General features: G+C 34.9%; 1 protein-coding gene across 2 annotated transcripts; it reads left to right on the forward strand.

The window, feature by feature from the left end:
• The first annotated feature begins 1,260 nt into the window (after positions 1-1,260).
• On the forward strand, positions 1,261-7,561 carry LOC114194222 (uncharacterized). Of its 2 annotated transcripts, XM_028084335.2 has the most exons (6): positions 1,261-1,466; positions 1,639-4,068; positions 4,254-4,341; positions 4,591-5,978; positions 6,316-6,538; positions 6,625-7,561. In XM_028084335.2, the coding sequence occupies exons 2-6, from the start codon at positions 1,723-1,725 to the stop codon at positions 7,077-7,079; spliced, it is 4,500 nt and encodes a 1,499-aa protein (XP_027940136.2). In that variant the 5' UTR covers positions 1,261-1,466; positions 1,639-1,722; the 3' UTR covers positions 7,080-7,561. The 2 variants fall into 2 exon arrangements, with proteins under 2 accessions (XP_027940136.2, XP_027940135.2); XM_028084334.2 differs by having other exon boundaries at positions 4,254-5,978.
• Positions 7,562-13,614: the final 6,053 nt, after the last annotated feature.

Here is a 13,614-nt window from a genome sequence, read left to right on the forward strand (position 1 = left end):
CATGGGATCTCAACTCATCTCGTTATCATGCCACTTTAACAATAACTAACTCATTTAGTTCACATGCCAATTTCACACCCAACCCATCATCTACGGTCCATGAATCATGCCACGCCTACATAATACTCCATTATATACATGTTTCCCAGTATAGCATCACACCAACTATACAAACTCGAAATGACAGCCAAAGCACGAGGAAAATAGGACATATGAGCAAGGTCTTAGCTTCCCTACCTGGAAAAATGGCAAGCACGAGATCTCGACCCTAAACAACAGGGAACGTCAACTCAAAAAGCGATTCAAGGTGCTGGAAAGAAATGAGAAACATGGGATGAGTTGCCCAGCGTAACAGTAGCAGAACAATGAGCACAGTTGGAGGGATACTTACGTAGAATATGGGAACGGGTTTGAGCTTTGTTCGATCGGGAAAGTGTAACACTAGTAGAGCTCTTTATGGCAACAGAGGGAGACGACACAGATCTAGGTTTCTGAAAAAAGAGTAGAAGTGTGAATTAGGGCAACACAAATGGCTTTTATCCTATGGACCAGCCTTTAGACCCAACTTTTTTAGGACAACCCTTAAAATAAGGGAGCAGAATAAATGGACCTTACTATATTTATGTTTTTTCTCTTATCATAAAGTATAACGATATTTTAATAATGAAATTTGATAATTTTTTTTTATAATTTAAAATGTTATTTTTTAAATGATTTTTCATTTTTTTTATATTTTAAAATGATTTAAAAGATGTCACATTTCAATTTTTTTTATTTTAATATTTTTTATATTTTAAAACTATTTAAATAATGTCACGTCAAATTATAAAAATTTAATTGTTAAAGAAATATTTATTTATTATAAATAAAAGTATAGTTAGTAATTGTTGAAGATCAGAAACAATAGAAATAGAAGTTACACAATGCAAACACTGTATAGTAGAGTCCAAAAGAAAACAAAAAATCTGTGGCATTTCGGAATTTTTAGGAAAAACTATGGTCAAAATCCAAACCACACATTTCAAAATGTTCCGTTGTTTCTAAATTTGTTTTCTCCAAAAACATGAATCAGAAGCCAAAGATTTGATAAGCACCTGCTTACTATACACTCGGCCGCAGATGGTCGCTACAACGGTAGTAAGTTAAAAAGATTTCGATCACACGTGGGATGACGTTACACGTGTCGATTTGAAATTGTTTTGCACTTTTATTTTTTATTTGAAGTTGGAGGAATTTTCAATTTAAACCTTTACCTCCTAATGAAACCCTAGTCCCCTAGCGGTTAAAAAACAAAAGAAAAAAATAAACAGAAAAATAAAAATCGAAATTATTGGGAATTTCAATTTCGGGGATTCTATTAGGGTTTCGAATCCATAAGTCATTCTCAAACCCTAATCTGCCAATTCGCTCTGGTGATCTTCTATGTCTGTGGGAAGAATCGATTGTTTCGTGGCATTCGGGGTCAGGTTAGTAAATTTTTTGATAATTGTATTTTTTCGGTGTCAAAACTTTCCATGATTTTTCTGGGTGTTTCTTTTTAAACAATAACGCAATGCATGGGGGAGTTTGGTATATTGAATTTAGGTTTGTGTTGGTTGTGTGATTTTTTGTGATATTTTTGTGGTTTTGGCGTTTCAGATCCAAGGAAAAGGGCCGGATATGTATGATGACATGTGACAATTAGGGGAATTTTGGTTTGGGCGTTTGTTATGTTGATTTGCCATGGAAAGCAGAACAGAGAAATCCAATGGCACTACAGTTCCCAAGAAATCAAAATCTCTGGATCTTAAAAGTCTATATAAATCAAATTTGTCACTAAAAACTTCAAAGAAGAATATAAAAAGGATTAACAGTAGTAGTGGGGATGGTGATGAGAAGAGGGTTAGAAAGAAGGCTAAAAGAGAAGTCTCTTTAAGTAGCTTAGAAAATGGTGATGGTAGCAGTGAGTTGAAGTTAGGGGTCAGTCAGAGATTGAATAGTAGTGTGTCAAATACAGTTTCATTTGGAGTTTGTGGTGATGATTTTCACATTCCCAAGAGGAAGAGGAGTTTTATGCGGAAGAAAAAATCAGAGCCTGGTCAAGCATCAAATTTGGTGGAGCATCCCGATTGTAGTAGTGGTTATGTCCATCCTGTGCCAAAGTTAGGTAGTGATGATTTGGCTACTGGGGTTGAATCTTTGAAGACTAAGCATAAGAAAGAATTTGATGAATTTAATAAGGAAAATAGGAATAGTGATTCAAATTCAGTTCAAAATTTTAAGGAGAATGGGGATTGTGCATCTCATTCTGTTGTAAATATTGATGGTGGAGATTCTTCTTTGACAAAATCACGAAGGAAGAATAGGAAACGGAAGACTTCAGCTTTAGATACAGCTAAGGTTTCGAAGGAGGTTGAACCTTTGGTTTTGAGTTGTAAAATATCTGATGATTTGCAAGAAGATGAAGAGGAAAATCTTGAGGAGAATGCAGCTAGGATGCTATCTTCAAGATTTGATCCAAGCTGTACTGGATTTTCGACCAAAGGTTCAAATGGTTTGTCATTTTTTCAATCTTCTAGTCAAAGTATTGTTAACCGTGATTTGAAGTTTCAATCAGGTTCAGAATCTGCATCAGCTGATGCTGATGGCAGAGTTTTGAGGCCTAGGAAACAATATAAAAGCAAAGGTAATTCGAGGAAGAGGCGCCATTTTTATGAAATTCTTTTAGGTGATGTAGATGTATACTGGGTACTGAACCGGAGAATTAAAATTTTTTGGCCTTTAGACCAGAGATGGTATTATGGCCTTGTGGATGACTACGATGAAGGAAACAAGCTTTACCATATCAAATATGATGATCGGGATGTAGAATGGGTTAATCTACATACTGAGAGATTCAAACTCTTGTTACTTCGTAGTGAAGTTCCAGGAAATGCAAAAGGTGAAAGAGCTTTTGCAAAACGTAGAAGTTCTGATGAACAGAAGGGTAGCAAATCCAGAAAAGAAAGGCAAAGAACAGAAGGCAATACTGAGAATGATCACCGTGGTGGGAGCAGTATGGACTCAGAACCTATAATTACATGGTTGGCTCGATCTTCTCATCGGTTTGTATCTTCTTTTCAAGGCATTAAGAAACAGAAAACTTCTGTTACACTTCCAAGTACAATGTCATCATTCTTATATGATAAACCTGTCACAACAAAGGGACACTTATCGAAGAGTTTTCTGAAGGGTGTTGAAAATAATTTATCATCACAGGATAAATTAAGTGATGATTTTAGGATGAAGTCGTCATTGCAAAGTGCCACTTGCAATAAAGATGTAAAACAGCCTATTGTCTATTTCAGAAGGCGGATTCGAAAGCCTGCTCTAATACCCCCTCATATCTGTGAAGAAAAGCATGCTACTAGAAGTGCATCTGATTCTGTTTCCCTTGACCATATGTTTGGGGTTGAGAATATGAAGAATTCAAGTGATGACATGGATGAAGTTGAGGGCCCATTGTGCTTCACTTACAAGGCAGGAGTATCAAAAGTTTTTTGGGACATGGAATCAGTATTGTTCAGATTTGGGTTAAATTTTCCAATGTGTTTCATGTTGAATAATCATTTTGAATCTGAAAATTTGGGGTTGCTTTATCCGCTTTTTTTGCTCCGGTATGGTACAGTTATGACCAAGTGGCCTAGAGTTTGTTTGGAGATGCTTTTTGTTGATAATGTGGTTGGGTTGAGATTTTTATTATTTGAAGGCTGCTTGAACATGGCTGTAGCCTTTGTCTTTTTTGTCCTTAGGGTATTTCATCAACCTGCCTGCCGAGGGAAGTATGTTGACTTGCAATTTCCATGTACATCTATTGGATTCAAGTTTTCTGGTCTTCATGTGAATAAGAAGCCGCTTGTTTTTGAGTTCTATAATTTCTCTGGAGTGAAGAATTCTAAGTGGACGGTCTTAGATTCAAAGCTTAAGAGGCATTGCCTTCTGAGTAAGAAGCTCCTTCTTTCTGAATGCACATATGATAACATCCAGGCACTTCAAAATGGATCAAGTGAGTTGTCCATAACTTCTGTCAGTGGGTCCTCCTCAGCCAAGGTACTTGCTCCGCTTTTTCCTATATATCTTGATGGGTATCTTTAACCCTTATTTTAAGATCTATTTGTCATGTTTAATGCTTGTTACTGTAATTCAGTATTGTATGTCAAATCTTCCAAAAGTCACTGCAAATTAGCTTATGTTGGGTTTGTTGTGAATCAATCATGCAACTTCTGCATGAACAGGTCATGCGAAGGGGTAGGCCAGGTATTAACATCATGGGTATTTCCAAAGTGTCTACTCAAGCTGATATTCATCAATATTCTGATGTTGGTGAGAGGAAGCTTCCTCCATTTACTCTTTCTTTTGCTGCAGCACCTACATTTTTTCTTTGTTTCCATCTCAAGTCACTGATGGAGCAGTCTGCAACTCATATTAGCTTTTGTGATCACACACCGGAATTTGATCAGGAAGACCCTAGTTTGGGAACCAATGGATGTACCAGCACCGATGGTTGCTCAAACAGGAATTCTGAAATTATCCCGAGGAAAGATAATGATATTTTGTCAAATGGTGCTGCAGGTGATGGAGGGTCTTGTAATCACTCAGGTCATCATTCTACCTTCAGTTATCAAATTCTCTCTCAAAAGTACCAGAACATTGGTCCTAACAGTTCTGGTACTTCTATTTCCCATCATTCTGAGAGGCTTGGCACAACTCACTTACCCGAATGGCAATCACACCATATGGAGCAAGAGTTAGGCTCTTTACCTTTGAGTTCTTTAACTCGTCAAGATAAGGACGATGATGGTTCTCATTCTTTTATTGGTGATCTTAGTATCCAAATTCCTGCAGTTGATCAATTTGAGAATCCTGGTTGTGATGGTGATTTACGTGATGCTGAACACTCTCCTGATATCTCTTGGAATGGAGGCATCATGCCAAGCTCTAATCCAGCTGCTCGTAGAAGTTCTTGGTATCGGAACCAGAATAGTTCCTCATCATTGGGATTTCAGTCTCATGTGTGGTCTGATGGAAAGGCTGATTCACTTTACAATGATTTTAGCAGTGGACCTAAGAGACCACGCACACAAGTATCGTACTCGGTGCCTTCTGCTGGTTATGAATTCAGTTCAAGGCAGAGAAACCATCATCAGAAAGGGCTTCCTCACAAACGAATTAGAAAGGCCAGTGAGAAGAAGTCATCAGATGTTGCTAGGGTCACTGAGAAGAATTTTGAATGCTTATCTTGTGGTGCAAATGTCTTGATTACTCTTGGTGATAAGGGTTGGAGAGAATCTGGGGCCCATATTGTACTAGAGCTTTTTGACCACAATGAGTGGAGACTTTCTGTGAAACTTTTAGGAATTACTCGGTATTCATACAAAGCACATCAGTTTCTGCAGCCTGGATCAACAAATCGGTACACACATGCAATGATGTGGAAAGGAGGGAAAGATTGGATCTTGGAATTTCCTGATAGGAGTCAGTGGGCTATTTTCAAGGAGATGCATGAGGAATGCTACAACCGTAACATCCGTGCTGCTTCAGTTAAAAATATACCTATTCCTGGTGTTCGTTTGATAGAAGAAAATGATGATAATGGATGTGAGGCAACCTTTGTTCGGAGCTTTATGTACTTCGAACAGGTTGAAACAGATGTTGAGATGGCTCTGGATCCATCCCGTGTTTTGTATGACATGGATAGCGAAGATGAGCAGTGGATTGCAAATGCTCAAAACTCTGTAAAAGACAACAGTGACTTGAGTTGGATTTCAGAGGAGATGTTTGAGAAGACAATGGACATGTTTGAAAAGGTGGCATATACTAAGAAGCGTGACCAGTTTACTTGTAATGAGATAGAGGAACTCACGGTTGATGTTGGGCCTTTGAGTATTGTCAAAATCATATATGATCGTTGGCAGGAGAGAAGGAAGAAGAGTGGAATGGCTTTAATACGGCAATTTCAGGTAATGTTCAAATCACGTTTCTTGGGTTTATTGTAATTATTTTTGATTTTGGGAATATGTCTCCGTATGTTTGATAAATTTATATGAAAGACATGATGGTTTTGCTGATATAATAGTTGGAGAGGAGTAATATATATTGTAATGGATTGATCTATTACTTTTTTACACTTAAAATATATTGGGTAAGTTTTTTGATTCTGACAAGTACTAACTTAACAGAAAATATAAACATCACTTATGCTGTATTAATGCTGCCACATAATGAAACATGTTAGGAGGGAATGAACTTTTACAACATTTCTGAAATTTCATCACTGAATTTTTATGTACTTTTCAGCCCCCTCTATGGGAAAGGTATCAAAAACAAGTGAGAGAGTGGGAGGTAGCCATGACTAAGAACAATACCCCTTCCAATGCGTGTTTGGAGAAGCCGGCCATGTTTGCTTTTTGTTTGAAGCCTAGGGGTCTGGAATCAGTGAACAAGGGATTGAAGCATCGATCCCAAAAGAAGATTTCAGTATCTGGGCACGCAAACAGTAATCTGTATCAGGATGGCTTCCGTGAGTATTTGATTTACAAGCTTGTTTCTACATTTTTTAAACAAAATATTAACATTCAGCTTAACATCTAATTGTTGTGATCTCAGGAAGAAGACATAATGCCTTACCTTTTGGCGATGAAAAGTTCCTATACCAAGGCCATTATTACGATTCTTTTGATGAATCACCATTGCCTCTGACCTCACCAAGGATGTTCGTACCACGTGATGCTGGCAGCTTGAAATACAGAAATCATGTCCCAAAATTTCACCAGTCTAGATATGATGCGCCTCATAACAGGCATCACCTGCTTGCTGGCCCTAAGAGGCAAGGGATTGAACAGTTGGATGCTTCTGTCCTTGAGGAGTTAAGGCTACGAGATGCCGTGGCTGAGGCTCGTTTTAAACGGCACGTGGCTAAGTTGAAGAGAGATAGGGCTAAAAGATTGCTGTATAAAGCAGATGTAGCAATTCACAAGGCCATTACAGCTCTAATGATTGCAGAAGCAATGAATGCTTCTTTGGACTCACTTAGTGAAATGAAAGAAGCTTCGGAGTACTAATCTAGCAAATCATTTGGCCTTTGGTTTTACTTGGTCAAGAGTTCTGGCCTTCTTTCCATTATTCGGGTGTTCAATAGAGAACTCAAATTCACGAGAATCGGGTTCAGTGAGGGGGAGATTCTGTTGTTGTTGCATGCTGCAACTCCCTCTGTCTACTAGAAACTTTTGTCCAGCTTGAGATGAGCTCAGTTCAGAGAATAACTGTAGCACTGATCTGCATGGTGAACAGGTCTATGAATTTTTGACTGTCTACCTATATTTGTACAGATTCCCTCCCTCGTCTCAGTTTCAAACATTCAAGATAAAAATAGAAATCGGCCAATAATACAACACCAGTTTGAATTGCGAATAGTACTGTTTCTTTCATAGGTTTGAGATAATAGTGGAGTAGTGTGTGTTCCTCAATTGATCCTTCCATTCAGTTTTTACCACTGCCACTGCTCAAATCTGTGATTATAAATACTGGAAAACACATTATTCAATTAGAAGTTTACCATTATAGAAATTGATTAGTAATTCCTTGTATATACTATATTCTACTTAATGTTTTGAAAACTATAAGATCTTGGTACACTAGTTAAGCAAAAGGATTATTTATACCACAATCTCGTCAAGTTTTCTAGTGTCATTATCGGCAACTACAATGCCACTTTGTATACTTGTTTATGAATTGTCAAATTTGAAAATTCTTGTTATTACTTCTAATCTTACAACTGTAGAACATTATATGGGAAACCAAAACAAACTGAGTTTTACTTTGTAACCTGGAAATAGAAAAGACAACTAGGAAAAACGTGCAAAGACAGGAAAGGAAAAAAAACTAGAGTTGCATCAAACTTACACTTAAAGAAAATAACAATGCAAAAAGAAAAATCCAACCAGATAGACCTTGGGAGATTATGCCACACAACAATCCAAAACTTCTCCAACATTGTTGCTCCTCCCATTACTAAGACAATGAAGATGAAACATGCTTTTCTTAGCATAATTAGTGCTCATCAATCTGTTAGAAAAGGTAATGAATACCCTTACATATATTTGTCAACATTCAATGGGCTATGTGTACAATGGGAATTCCACTTGGTGAAGTTGTATATATTAGGCCTTTTCCATTTTTTCTCACTGGGAAAGTCGAAGTCTAGTTACAATCTCACCTATATCAGAGATTTATTAACTGAAGCATTGTTTAAGAAAAAAAATTTCTTTAACAATTTCTTTCCTCCATCTACATATATTAGTGCAAAATGTTATATCTCCACCCACGTTTAGGCAAAGACTATATGAACCATTTTGTGAAGTCTCTCATAGTGATTCAAATTTTTGCTTAGAAAATGTCCAAAGCATGGATTTGAAGACATGACCAACTAAGAATGTTTTGCAGTGATTTGAAGTTTGGAACAAAAGATGATATTAGATGGGGAGCTACATGAGGAATCATGATGTCAGTTGATGTTGAGAAAAAAGTGAGTACTGATTATTATTTTTATCTGAAAATATTCTCATATATATATATATATATATCAATCATTTTAAAGATAGAATAATTTTGTGATATCTTTTGAAATATTATAATTAGTATAAAATAATATACTAAAAGTAAATTATAAACATATAAGAAAATTATAATGTTTAAATACAATATAAAGAATATAATTAATTGATTAAACATAATGAGATGATACCAAACCCAGAACACATCTTCATGTTTCATTAGATTGACAATTCTCTTATTATCTTCTTAATTCCTCACATATAATAATTATGTTGTTTCTTTTTCCTCTCTCACCCTTCTCATACTATGTTAAGTTAGATTTTAAATGGTCCTTAAGATTGTGAGTGCACATGATATATTTCATATTAGAGATATTATATAATTGAACTTAGATTTTTGTGTATAATACCTGTTTGTTCTTTCCTTTTTTTTAATGATTGTTTATTGATTGGTCCCCTTTCTTGACCATGATTTAAATGAGCATATTAATCTAATTTAATGATGATTATGTACACACAAAAAAAAAAAAAAATGGTAGCTTGTGTAGGAATTACCTTCACAATAAATGTGAGTAAGTCTAAAATTGAAAGAAATTGTAGAATGAATATAGTTCAACCAACGATTTTGAAGGTACCAATGAACCAAGTTTGAATACGTAAAATCTTGAATAAGCAAGTTATAATCTAATTCTAGTAAAAGAAAAAACCAACCTTTATCAACAACTTCTACAATTGTTCCTTAAGAAGTTGTATTAATCTCAATGTTTTTTTTTTTTTTGGGGGGTGGGGGTGGGGTGGGGTGGGGTGACATTCAATGAGTTATCTTCCTAACAAGAAAATACATGATTTTGAAAAATATAAACAAATCCAATCAAATATATTTTGTTCAAATATACTTGTATTGTATCTATATTTACACTTGAAGACCGATGGAGGAAATACAACCTTCAGTATTCGAATTTTGTTTAGTTAACAACATATTTGTTTGACCAAAGTTTCAAATAATTAAATTCATTGTGTGAAGTAACAATAAAGAACAGTGTTCTCAATTTCATGGAGAATTGAAAAATAATAAATACGAGTGATTGATATATATATATATATATATATATATATATATATATATATATATATATATATATATATATATATATATATATATATATATATATATATATATATATATATTTAGTAGAATCCATAAGACTAGTCAACAAATATCTAAACAAATATCTATGTTGGGTAACAATTATACTACTCAATATAATTTTAAAAAAAATATTATATTTCCTTAAGATTTTTAAATAATTGACATATTTTAAGCATTATAGAAACATTTATTATTAGAAATAAAATTATTTTATGATGGAACTTTTCATTTCACTTCTTTTTTAATTATTCGAAGTAAAAATAACTTAGTCTTTGTGTTTTTTTTTTCATAGTAAGTAAATCTGTCTTTTTTATTACGAAAATAAACAGATTTAAAAAAAATATGAAAGTAGGCAAATCGTGTAGTTCTAACACTTTTTATGAAGAAATCGTCCATCCTATGACGTTTTCTTTGATTTCAGATGGTCAAAGGGTCAAATGAAGAAATCATGTGGGGGCACACGTTTTTGATCTTGAAGTCGTGTGAAGGAAAGACGTTTTTGCTTGTGTAATCAATTACAATGTGTTGTAATCGATTACTAATGTGTATTTTGTAATTCCGAGTTTTTGTAATCGATTACACCTATTTAGTAATCAATCAAAACAAGTGAGTGACTTGTTAAACAAGTGTATTGTTATTCATATGATTATAGTGATGTGTGCTTCTCTGTCCGACAACATTAAATCGTATCTTACTAGTACTAGGTAAGTTTGTTACATGTTTTAGTCATGAATGGATTTTATGAACTATCAATTTTTCAATAAATTTATATTGAACAACATCTTCTATTAAATATTATTTTCGTATGGTTTTAGATGTTATTCTACAATTGTAATTGATTTTTTGTTTGTTCCATATATAAAAGATTCAAAAAGGTTTTATATTGGCTCTTGGTAGTTGCCTAATTCAGCCCTGCTCTTTCTTATCCATATATGAAGTTTGATAGAAAAAAGCATACAATTTTTTGTCTTGGTATGAAAAAATTGAAGGCGGACCATCATATTTAGAGGCTTTTATTGTTAATCTTGTCACAAATGTAAACTCGATGAAAGTACTGTTCTATCTTGTGTTTTAAAACTAGGCCTAGACTGATTGGTTGAACGAGAAACTAAATTCGTTTGACTCAAACTCATTCCACTTGGCTTTGATGTCACCAAACCTGATGCAACCCTGAAACTTGGAATTTGGAGGATCACTGTTTCATTGTTCAAAAAACCATGAGGCAATTGGGTAAAAACTTGCCACTAAGACAATAATATAGATACTTGGATAATAGCTGCGAAAAACGTTAGCAATCGATTACAACACATCGTAAACGATTACACAAGAAAAAAGTCTTCCTCCCACACGACTTCAGGTCCAAAAACGTGTGCTCCCACATGATTTCTTCATTTGACCGTTTGACCATCTGAAATCAAGGAATGTCATTGGAGTGGATGATTTCTTCATTAAGAAAACATGTGGGGCTATACGATTTGCCTATTTTCGTAATTTTTTTAAAGTCTGCCTATTTTCGTAATAAAGGAGGCATATTTTCCTACTATGAAAAAAATGTTGTAGAAGTTGACAAAACACGAACAATGGAGCACTTCCTAAGGCGTCTATATTCACTGTCCTTAAGGACTTATCTACAATATGTTGCGTAAGCCCCCTAGGATACAATAGGAACTTCCCAGATTTTTCGAGGATATCAGAACTAGCAAAAAAACACTATTGAAAGAGTAAGTAACCCAATAATCCAGATAGAAGAAAAATTTTGAGAGAGAAGAGAGCTTGAAAGAAGAGAAAAGAATGAGAAGTGTTGTATGTTTAGGAAAGCACCAAAGCCACCTATTTATAGGTGTGAAGGAATGGGCTGAAATCAATAGTCCACCAACGTTCAAAAATCTTGCATTTAAAGTGAAATCCAAACGGATGCCATCATTGCATCAAAATAAAAACTACAGCGGAGAAATAAAGGTTGGAGGCAACATTCAAATGTTTTGCAATAAATGCTTGTTCTATAACAATCCCTCACATATTGTAAAAGATAAGAAAAATTGAAAGAAGAAAATCCTGGGTCTCATATAAGATGTAATGCGTCAGAGCTGGTATAGCTAGCTATATGAACTAGTCCTAGACTGAGAAACTTAACACACTGTGTACTTGGTATAACAAGCTATATGAACCAAAGACACTTGATGTATGTTAGTGGTTTATCAATCACAACACCCCCCGCACAATTCTTGTTGTTAACGCTGTGTTGCGCTTACTAGGCCATGCGCGTGGCCGATATTCATGAGTGCTCTAGAGATCATTCCAATATCTCATACAAGCGGCTCCACTTTACACTCATTTAGGTGATTTCATCAAGTGTATGCTGCAAATCATACACCACCCCTAAGGGATATGAAAATCATTAAAACTTTGTTTAAACTAAAATTCTTACACCATATAAAATTTTAATTTACAAAGTTAAACCTCTCAATAATGCAGCGTCTAGCACTTTCATGCACCATAGGAATGAACATAATTGATTTAAAATTAATTTAGTTCTATCAGAACTAACAAGTGACATTTTTTACCCTATGAACCTTATTCATGGGATCTCCAATCACAAAGGTTGGGTTGCCATCACTTGTTTGTTTGCAAGTGGCTTAAGTCTCATTCCACTCGATGTCGCTAAAATCATATTTCTTCCCAAGGGTTTGGTCAAAGGATACATTCCGTTCTGACTCACATAATCAATGGAAATAGTTCCACTCTTTAGCATCTACTTAATCAGATTATGTCTCAATTGTATATGTCTATTCTTTCCATTATAGATTTTGTTTCGCTATAGCTATTGCCGATTGGAAATCACAATGTATAGATACATACGAGGTTGGTTTTATTCCTAAAGGAATGTTTCCTAAGAAGTTTTTCAACCACTCAACCTTACTACCAACCATTTCGAGAGCAACAAACTCAGATTCCATTGTTAATCTTGAAATAATTGTTTGCCGGATTGATCTCCATGTAATCGCACCACCCCCAAGTGTGAATACATAACCACTAGTGGAATTTGTCTCATCTGAATCAGAGATCCAGTTAGCATGATTGTACCCTTATAGTACAGTGGGAAATCCACTATATTCAATGGCATAATCCATTGAATCTCTTAAGTATCTCATAAGTCTCGCGAGTGCATCCCAATGTTCTTGATTAAGACATTGAGTGTATCTACTCAGTCTACCTACTACATAAGCAATATCAGGTCTTGAAAAGCTTATTAAGTGTAGTAAGCTCCCAATTATCTGGGCATACTAAGGTTGAGAAACAAATTCTCCTATATTTTTCATTAATTTAGAGTTAGCATCATAAGGGGTACTCACTAGTTTAAAGTCATAATATCCAAACTTCCTAAGAAGTTTCTCAATGCATTGTTCTTGAGATAGTAATATACTATCTCCCTTCCTTATGATTCTAACACCTAAAATCACATTGGCTTCACCCATGTCTTTCATTTCAAATTTACATCCTAGAAAAAATTTAGTTCTAGAGACTATATCAATGCATGTACCAAATATTAACATGTCATCCACATACAAACATATAACGACACATTCACCATTTTCAGATTTAGGGTACACACATTTATCAGCATCATTAGGTGAAAAATCATCACAAAGTAACACATTATCTAGTTTTTTCATGCCACTATTTTGGTGCTTATTTTAACCCATACAAAGATTTTAAAAGTTTGCACACCTTATTTTCTTGACCATCGACAACACACCCTTCAGGTTGAGTCATATAAATATCCTCCTCTAATTCACCATTCAAAAGAAAAAGTCTTAACATCTATCTAGTGTATCACTAGCTTATGGGTAGCTGCTAGAGCTAACAAAACTCGAATAGAGGAAATCCTAGTCA

Source organism: Vigna unguiculata, chromosome 8, assembly GCF_037176805.1.
Source record: "Vigna unguiculata cultivar grain cowpea cultivar isolate G323 ecotype 2 chromosome 8, ASM3717680v1, whole genome shotgun sequence".
NCBI classification, from domain to species: domain Eukaryota; kingdom Viridiplantae; phylum Streptophyta; class Magnoliopsida; order Fabales; family Fabaceae; genus Vigna; species Vigna unguiculata.

What these genes read in the sequence shown, in the direction of transcription:
- LOC114194222 (XM_028084334.2), top strand. Translation starts at nt 1,723, where the DNA reads ATGGAAAGCAGAACAGAGAAATCCAATGGCACTACAGTTCCCAAGAAA. An exon ending in GTGGGTCCTCCTCAGCCAAG is followed by an intron (nt 4,069 to 4,253) that starts GTACTTGCTCCG and finishes CTGCATGAACAG; the next exon opens with GTCATGCGAAGGGGTAGGCC. An exon ending in CTTTAATACGGCAATTTCAG is followed by an intron (nt 5,979 to 6,315) that starts GTAATGTTCAAA and finishes TGTACTTTTCAG; the next exon opens with CCCCCTCTATGGGAAAGGTA.